The following is a 9,829-nucleotide window of genomic DNA, read 5'->3' as shown; positions in this document are numbered from 1 at the left end:
TTTTTCCTTTTTTTTTTTTTTTTTTTTGTCTTTTTGTCTTTTTTCCGTGTCCGGCAACGGATTGCAACCCTCAGTGTTGCCCCCGTACCGGACCGGGGACCGGCAACGGGATCGCAAACCTCGGTGTTGCTCCCGCCCCTCGCTCAGCCAGTGACCGGGAACCAGTCTGTATGTGGGATCCTAACCCTCGGGCGGGAGCACCGCCACACTTCCCAAGCGGCGCACTATCCAGTGCGCCACCGGGCCGGCCCAAGCTTTACCTATTTTTGAACTTCATATAAATGGAATTATACTCTTTTGTGCCTGGTTTCTTTTGCTCAACATAGTATCTATGAGATTAATCCATATTACTGGGTGTATTAGTAGTAGTTTTTTCTTTGTTATTATTGTGCAATATCCAGTTGTATAAATACACTACAATTTAATCATGCATTCTCTTGTTGATGGACATATGAATCATTTCCAATTTTTGACTATAATGAATAAAACTACTATGGACATTCTTGCATATGTTTTTTTTTTAAAAGATGACCGGTAAGGGGATCTCAACCCTTGACTTGGTGTTGTCAGCACCATGCTCAACCAGTGAGCTAACCGGCCATCCCTATATAGGATCCGAACCTGGGGCCTTGGTGTTCTCAGCACCACACTCGCCCGAGTGAGCCACGGGCCGGCCCTTTGCATATGTTTTTTGATGGACATGGGCATTCATTTTTCTTGAGTATATACCTAAATCATAGAGTAGGCCTGCAACCTATGTGTAGCTTTAGTAGATAACCCCAAATATAGTAATTTTCTAAAGCAGTTGAACTAATTTACACTTTCAACAGCAATGTATGAGAGTTCTAGTTGTTCTACATCCTTGCCAAAAGGTTTTGTCAGTCTTTTTAATTTTAGCCATTCTTGTATGTGTATGTGATTTCTTTATTATTTTCTTTTGTATTTCCCTGATGAGTACTAGCACTAAGGATCTTTTCATATGTTTATTGGCCATTTGGATATCCTGTTTTGTAAAGTGCCCATTTAAGTCATTTATCTATTTTTTAATTGATAAAATGTGTGTATTTTTATTATTAATATATAGGAGTTCTTTATATATTCTGAATAAGAGTCTTTTGTCAAAATGTGTATTCAAGTCTCTTCTATCAGTTTGTGGCTTGACTGTTCATTTTCTTAAGGAATCTTTCGATGAAAGGACATTCGTAATTTTAAATAATGCTGCTATGAACATTGTTATATATGTCCTTCGATACATATATATATATGCACATGTATATCTGTAGGTATATTCCAAGAAATGAAATTATTGTGCTATAGGGTATGTGTAGTTTCAACTTTAGTAAATAGCACAGTTTTCCAAAATGATTGTATTACCAAACACTTTTTCATAGGAACATCCATTTTATAATAAAAGTTCATTAGAAAGTATTAATCACTTGATGTTAGAAAATATTAATCACTTGACATTAGAAAATATTAATCACTTGACAGATATTTGCTATGTGTAAAACATTAGGAATTTATTCTACACTATTCTTGTCAAAATAGTATTTCTGGTCCCTACTGTACAATAAAATAAGCAAAAGATAGCCATTTGATATTGAAAATATTTCAAAACAGTTGTTGTCTTCTCTAGATATTTAAGCTTTATTTGAACTTGATAAACTTTTTTTTTTCCTGTACAAGATTATATTAGACTACTCTTCTCTAGTTAACTGTTGTATAAACTGAGCCTATAAAGATGAATTAAATCTATTTTGGGTTTTTTTTTTTTTTCTCTTAATAAATTTTCATGACTTATACAGGTTTTTCATCCGGATTGAATAAAGATGGGATTGAAGCAAAATTACAAGGTTAGATGCATTTTCTTCTAAAAAATTATATTCAATAAATTTTAAAGAAAAAGATTAATTGGGAAAGTAAGAATACTCTTTTGTAAATTATTTTTAAAAAGAAACTTGTCTGTATAAAAAAATGTATGAACTATTTTTCACACATAAATAAAGCTTGGCACCTTCTGAATTAATCTATTAATACCGTCAGAATATCTTCCTTTGTATAATATGTTGACTTGGTTTGTTTGCTATTTTTAAAATGACCTTGATCTTTGAAAATGTTGCCTACAGAAAAAACACTGTTTTTCTTTTCTAGTTTAATTTTAATTGAAAATATAAGCCTACCTTGATTATGGGCTTCTTATTCCAATCTGTGCCAATGATGTATTTCTATCAAGCCCCAGATTTATTATTCAGTTAATCACTTAGTATTTAATTACCTGTCTTTTAAAATATCCAAATATTGTTAAGCGTTTATTAGGATTAGAAATTGCTACCTCTTCATTGTGTTGAGACTCTTCTTTGACTAAATGAAAAAATGTTACACCCACTGAAAATATTTAGCCAATTTTAGTTTATTTTCTACTTGGATACATACACATGGCAAGTAAAAATGCAGGGATAAGGATGAAGCAGTAAAATTATCTTGCTTAAGAGATAAATATGTTGTTGAAACATGATGATAAGCAATAGCATATGTTCGTAATGCTGCTTTTGAGATACAGATCTATAAAATAGTTGTATCTTCTATTTATTGACTGATTTTGTAATGGAATTTTAAGAATTAAAACATAAAATTTTATACTAGTGATCAAATACACATAGGAAATCAGACAGTCCAAGAGGTAGATGTCTTGCTATATTTTGATACTTTATTGTTTTATCTGCAGTATAATATTATTTTTCCCCTATTTTACATGGCCTGCACCTTCATTTCATTCAGGTCTCTATTCAAATGTTGACTTCTTAGAGAGGCTTTCCTGTACAGTCTTATTTAAATCCACCTTTACTGAGAAGAAGACAAAATGATTTCCATGATGTTGCTATTGTTGTTTTCCTTGTTCTTAGGAAAGGTGATGTGTTTATTTTGAAAATTAGGGTGACCGTATTCTTATGCTATATCAAAAATGATATAGCATATATCTGAAATACATATAAGCTTTAGTAAAAGCTTAAAAAAAACTACTCCATCATTCTCTAGCTTTTTTATCAGCTTTATTTTTCTTCATAGTACCTTTCAATGTCTAAAACTTTATTACTTACTTGTGTATTGATTGCTTTTTTCAGTAAAATATAAGTTCTGTAGAAGAAGAAACTTGTGGCTCACTGCTGTAAACCTAGAGTTTAGAATAGTGCTCAGCATATAGGACAGTAAGCCTTCTTCCTTGACCAATTAACTGACTCAGTAGTGAGTAACTAATAAAATTAGAAAAGACTCTAAAAGCCTTGCGTAAGCAATACTTAAAACTATCAAGCTGCATAAACAACGTTGCTTAAACTAAAGTATTTCCCAAAGAACCTTGCCTTTGAAGGGCTTTTATCTTTTGAGCAGCTACTCTACTTAGGGTTGAACAGGTTGTGGTATTCTACTGTCTCCTTTGAACTGCTTCATATCTCCTGGGCTGTACCATGGGGCAGAGAGAGAACTGTAAGCAGCACATAACTACCATTGCTCTGATCCCCTTCAATTAGTAAGAATGAAGTAGCATTGCTCCCTATTCAGAGGTTCCTTCCAGGTAGCAGTGGTAGTATATTCAGAGAAATGGAAGTAAGTACTAAAAGCATTAGCTAAAACAGTTTTAAAAAAATTTTTTTCTAAGTAATGGACTTTATTTTTATAGCAGTTTTAGGCTTACAGAGAAATTGAGCAGAAAGTACACATAGTTCCCATACCTCCCCCCACCATCCCCTGCCACACACAGTTTCTCCTATTACTAATTTGTTACATTAGTGTGATGCATTTGTTACAATTGTGAACCAATACTGATCTATTATTATTAATTCAGTTTTATGTTAGGGTTCCCTCTTTGAGTTGTACAGTTCTATAGGTTTTGCCAAATGTGTAATGTTATGTATTCACCATTATAGTATAAAACAGTTTGAAGTTATTGCCTCAAGAAAGTGGCAAATGGGGAGGAGAAGAAAGGCTGGTGGTTTTTGGAACAATTTTTGTAGAACTATTTGACTCTATACTTTGTACATAAATATATTTGATAAAAATGTAAAGAAAAAAGAAAAAACCACTGTCATAATGGAGGACAGATAGAAAAGAGGTTACTTACCTGGAGCAAGTTACTTAGCCTCTATTTTTTAGTTTCCTAACTTTATATGAAGATAATATTAATAACTACCTTACTGCATTATTTTGAAGATTAAATGAGGCAATATATATATAACATTTAAAATGCTGCAAGTTTTAAATGTTATTTTGTCACTTATTGTATATTATATTTATTATTTGTATTGTTATTACTATTAGAAAATCTTTATCATATTAGTTGGCTCTTTTGTTTAAATGAGTTTTTTCTTACTACTTACTTAGGGACTACAATTCTTCCCAGAACAATTATGCAGTAACACAACTTTAGCATATTTAATGATAAATTCTATTTTGTTCTGCTTTCTTATTTTACTAAAATTAAAATGTGTTTTCTATAATTGAACAGAATTATGTTTGAAGAATCTGAATGATTTATCATCCCTGGACTTAATAAAGATGGATGAAGATGTTAATTTCAAACCAACTGGTAATTTCCTGTCATTGTTAGTAATTTTAACAATTGCTTACTTATGAATAAATTAAAAAGTTATTCTACTAAAATTTAGATGATGGTAAAACTAAGTTGTGATCTCAGTTTTCAGCAGGGTATCATTAACTGTAAGTTATGATAAATTTACATAAGTCCTATTTATTAAATTATAGAGCTTCTTTTCGACAGGCACAGTATTTGTCTTCGCTGATTCTAGTGACTTTTAGCAGAAGATTGACATGCTCAAATCTTTGGATTGCTTTAGTCCTGCTATAACTATAATAAATATCCTTTTGCCAATTCTTAAATATTTGAACATTTATTATTTGGATGGTGATTTAGGCTCCTTTAGGAGAAGGAGAGTATTTTTTCCTTCTACTCATCTTAGATATACTGGCTGGGGCCCCTGTAACAAAAGACCGATTAAAAAGAGAAAAGCATGGGCCGGCCTGGTGGCGCACTGCTATAGTGCACCGCTTGGGAGCGCGGCGGCGCTCCCGCCGAGGGTTTGGATCCCACATACAGACCGGTTCTCGCTCACTGGCTGGGCGAGGTGCGGGTGCGACACTGAGGGTTGGGATCCGTTGCCAGACACGAAAAAAGACAAAAAGGAAAAAAAAAGAGAGAAAAGCATATATATTTATCTAAGTTTCATGTGATGTGGGAGCCTACATGAAGACCAAAGAAGTGATTAAACCTGAGTGTTTTATGCTAGGTTTGATGAAGAGTGGGAAATCATGGAGAAATATGATAGGATGAAGGGGACTGGGGGAAACAACAAGGCCTGTTCATTCAGATTCCTCTCTGTGTCTTTTGTCTTCAGAGACAAAAATGCTGTTTTTCTCCAAGGTATATGGAGGACACCTCTCACATGAAAGTTTTATTACCTGCTTTAGGGGAAAATCAGTCCTTGCACATGCCTTTTCTCAAATTCCTTCAGCTTAAAATATTCAGTATGCCACGATGTCATGTTTGGGGGTAACATTTCCTGAACCCTGGCACTCCTTTCCTCTGTCTCTTTCTGTCTCTTTTGTTTTAGTTCTATTTAGAGTATAATAGAAAAGGGAAAGAACGTTTTGTAGTTTTTAGTACTCATGATTAGAAGTTTTTGGGAAAATATTGACTTCATTGTTTCACTTAATCCTTTCAAGAAAAGGAACTTTACTGTATAAAAATTGAGATATAAAATACCTGCCATATAAAGTACGTATTGAATGATGAATATTCTTATAATAGCAAATTCAGGATATTTCAAAGTAAAGGCTGTAAAATAGGAGAGGATGGGGTGGGGCGTGGAGGCCATGAGAATTCACCTTTCAGACCTCCTGAGGCAGGACACGCCCTAGGGAGGCTACTCATAAATATTCAGACTGGATTGGGCACCGCCTGCACACTAGGCAGAACAGGAAGGGCAGAGGATGGGGGCAATCAGGTGTTTGCACGTGGGACAGAGAGGAGAAGGTCGAGGGCGTTTGCGTCCCTCTCTGGCAGGGATGCCTGTGCACTTTAGTGAATACCTTCTCTTGGTAGTAAAGCCCTATCACATTCCATTTCTCTGTCTCTCTCTTCCTTTCCTTTTGCCCGTCCCATGAAAGATTCTTCTTTCATGCACCAAGAACCTGGGTATGCTGCCCGGTAATACTCCTGCTGTGAAAAGTGTCACTGACTGATGACTCCAGCTTAGAATCTTCGTGATGTTCAGTCATTGGTTGGGAGCATCTCATGAAAGTGTGATCTCAGTGTAAACATGGTCATGGATTCAGAGTACAAACCCCCCAACTCTATTTTATGGCTTATATTTTGAAATATCCTGAATTTGCTACTAAGAGAATATTCATCGTTCAATAGCAATATTGATAGTAAGTTCTTTTTTTATTTTCTCTCTTCATTTGCAAATCTTTGATTTTATGAAGCACTGCATTACCCCCATTTGGCTGAACATATTTACCTAATTGAGAAAATGACTTTTAAGCTGGCCTGGCTACTTCTCTATCCCTGATAGTTAGTTCTATTTACTGTGCCCTGTCCTTGATGCCTATAACTCTGTTGGAATACTAAAAATCTTCTCATCTTCAGCAAAACCTATAGCATGTACATAAATGTCAGCACTTTTCTTGAGAAGCAGTATGCTACTTTTCTCTTCCCAGCTGTTTTCTGTGTTTTCCCAAAGCTTGAAATTCTTTGGAATGTTTTTAGACAACTGATAATTGGATCCAGTAATCTCTTAAGTGAATTCCATCCCATCAGTTACTCACCATTCCATCTATCTCCCTACCCCCAACCAATCTGCTGTTCTATTTCTAAAATAATTTACTTTCAAACTCCAATTTAATTAAATATTGCTCAAGAATTTTAAGTGGTCCTCTGTTATTTTACAAATCAAATCCAAAAATCCAAGCTTCTTTAATACTATTGTAAGGCTCTTTTAGGGTTTCTCTAGTCTGTCATTTGTAATATTATAATAATAAATGTTGGCAACATTTATTAAATGTTAGGCACTATGCTAAGTACTATATGTGTATTTTTTAATTGAATTTAATCTTCTTCACAACAAACATCTGGGGTAGATACTTTAATGACCTCCACATTACATTAAGAAACAGATAAAGTAACTTGCACATGATCAAGTTACGTGGAAGAGCAAGGATTCCAACCAGGTCATTTTGATCCAAACACAATCACTATCAAGGCATACATTTACAGTATTCTAAAAATAGTCTTTTTAACTTTACTCTTTTGATAAACAAGTCTTGATTTTTCCTGAGGTCATATGGCTTTATTTTCTCTGGCCAAGGCATATTTAAAAACCCTGCTTTTAAAACCCACTTTTAAAACTCATTGTCTCTACTATGCCATCTCACACTGACCATTTTCTTAGGTTTAATTTCCTCTGTACTTAAGTTTGTATGTAAATATTATCATTAACTGGGTTTTTCCCTCTGGCTGTTTCACATATCTCCTCAGCCAACCTATAAATTCTAGAGATTGTGTCTTCCACATCTTTGGTTGTGTCTTTAGCTCCTGGTGTCATTATAAGTACAGAGTAGAGTTAAGGAACTGAGGAAAAAGCAAGTTGTTTCAGCTGATAGGGGGAATGTTTATTTTTTCATCTTTTCTCACAGAGGCAGGAAGATTGATGGCTTGGTATTATATTGCATTTGAGACAGTGAAGAAATTTTGTACAATCAGCGGAAAAGAAACTTTATCTGATCTGGTAAATTCATTTTCACTAGAAAATAAATATGTAATGATATAGTATAAAATAATATTGGAGAAACAACTAATTTGTATAGCTCATATATTTTAAGAATGAATGAGCAGAACAGAAAGCATTTCTAATAATGCTTATGTATTTCCCAGTATACCTCCGAACATGAGATATGGAATATTCCTCTTTAGAATATATGAGCCTCAGTTGTATCTTTTCTCAGAGCTAAGAAAATGTATATACATACTCAAAGTAGGCATGGCGACTACCTTATAACTTACATGATAATGCTAATTACCTTGGTAGTGGCCACCAAATGTAATATGTGAGAAAGATTCCAAGATGATGTGGCATGATATATTAGGAGAGTCTGCCATGAGTGAAGGACACTGAGTTGCAGTGCGTGTGCATCCCCTCTCTGAATCTTTTGTATAAGAATAGCAATAACATAGGAAATAGAATAGTATTGGTGGTAGCCCAGGAAAAAGAACTGATTGTGGAGAAAATGGGAATAATAACAGGTTATGCTAAAATATCAACACTGGGGGCAACTGTGTAGCTGCAGCAGTGAACAGAACCGTAGGCCTACTGTGAGTACGTGGTAACTGCATTTACTGGGGACGTGAATATGAAACAAGATATTTATAAAAGAAAACATTTATTCTCAAATTTAAACCATTTTTATTTAAAATATCTAAGTTGATTACTTTGATCAGATTATTATACTAAAGATTGTACAATAGAATGTCAGCTATTAAGGAGTCACATGGGCAAAAATTGATGAAGAGTAAAAGGTGTGTATTTTCATGAAAATATTTTTCTGAAGAAATCAAGAATAGAAAATACCCAGTATTAACATTAATTGATCTTATCTTGAGTTCAGTAAATGTGTAAGAGAATTAGAACAAATGTTAGTTTCATTTTACAGATGTGGGAAACCAAAGCACAGAGAGTGCTTTGCCCAGTCATCTGACAGAACTAGGCTCTAGAATCCAAATTTCTTAATATCTAAAGCATTCTTTCTATTAAATTAGCCTCAGTTGGGATAATGATTTGCAAAGTATAGAAGGGTGAATAATAGTAGTAGCAGTAACAAGAGCACCATTTATTAAGTGCTTATTATTATATGGTCAGCACTGGGATGGATATTTTAAATTTTATCTTGCTAATCTTTATAATCTTATTGGTATAATCCCAGTATGTAACACAGTGTCTGGCATATAACAAGTGTTTGAAAGCATTTGTTAGTGAATTAATGAATCTTTAAAGAAGCAGGTTTTTAACTCTATTATGTTCTTTAATGAAACTGTGATGGCAAAAGTCTGCATGAAAAATAAATAAATTTGGAGAAAGAGGATTAGAGGAAAGAAGTAACAAATAGACTTCATTAAATGGACAAATGCTGAAATTTTATAGGTCACAATGATAGCCAGCTGCAAGGAATTTCTAGATGTACAGTTAAGGATAAATGAGAAGAAAACACTGAATATTTTGAACAAAGATCCAAATCGGGTAACTATCAGGTACAGAAATTATATAAAATTACATATATCTTAAATAATTTTTAAGAGGTTTTATTTTGTTTAAATAATAATAAAAGTTTTGCTATGTGTTTTTATTTACAGATTTCCAATGGAAGGAAGAATTAAAACAAGAGAAATGAAAGTAAATTGGTAAAGATAATTCATTTTGAAATGTCTTAAAAAACTGACTACTGGTTCATGATTCATATTTATAAAGGTTTTCTTTTTTTTAGTTTTAAAACATTTTAAATTTGTTTTCTGTAATATAAAAAGTAGCATGTTTATGTAAAATAAGGATTCCAAAGGTAGATGTGAAATTAATTTCCAAGAACTCTCTTTAATTGATGACTTGTGAATTTTTTTTTTTTTTTTTTTTTTTTTTTTTTTTTCCATGTCCGGCAACGGATCGCAACCCTCAGTGTCGCCCCCGCACCGGACCGGGACCGGCAACGGGACCACAACCCTCGGCGTTGCCCCCGTGCCTCGCTCAGCCAGTGAGCGGGAACCGGTCTG

The 9,829-nt window shown here is 33.9% G+C and overlaps 1 protein-coding gene across 1 annotated transcript in view; it reads left to right on the top strand.

Annotated features, from left to right (window-relative positions):
- Nucleotides 1-9,829, top strand: part of HFM1 (HFM1, ATP-dependent DNA helicase homolog (S. cerevisiae)) — a gene marked incomplete at its 5' end in the record, with an annotated part of 91,488 nt that overhangs the window by 41,211 nt on the left and 40,448 nt on the right. Inside the window, 5 exons of the mRNA XM_008589732.1 lie at nt 1,806-1,853; nt 4,502-4,582; nt 7,708-7,799; nt 9,210-9,316; nt 9,419-9,466. Of these exons, the coding sequence (XP_008587954.1) occupies nt 1,806-1,853; nt 4,502-4,582; nt 7,708-7,799; nt 9,210-9,316; nt 9,419-9,466 (376 nt within the window). The remainder of the gene's footprint in view (nt 1-1,805; nt 1,854-4,501; nt 4,583-7,707; nt 7,800-9,209; nt 9,317-9,418; nt 9,467-9,829) is intronic.

This window comes from Galeopterus variegatus, unplaced genomic scaffold (assembly GCF_000696425.1).
Source record: "Galeopterus variegatus unplaced genomic scaffold, G_variegatus-3.0.2 Scaffold5621, whole genome shotgun sequence".
NCBI classification, from domain to species: Eukaryota; Metazoa; Chordata; class Mammalia; order Dermoptera; family Cynocephalidae; genus Galeopterus; species Galeopterus variegatus.
Note: the sequence above shows the minus strand (reverse complement) of the source record. Positions and strands in the feature narration are given on the sequence as shown.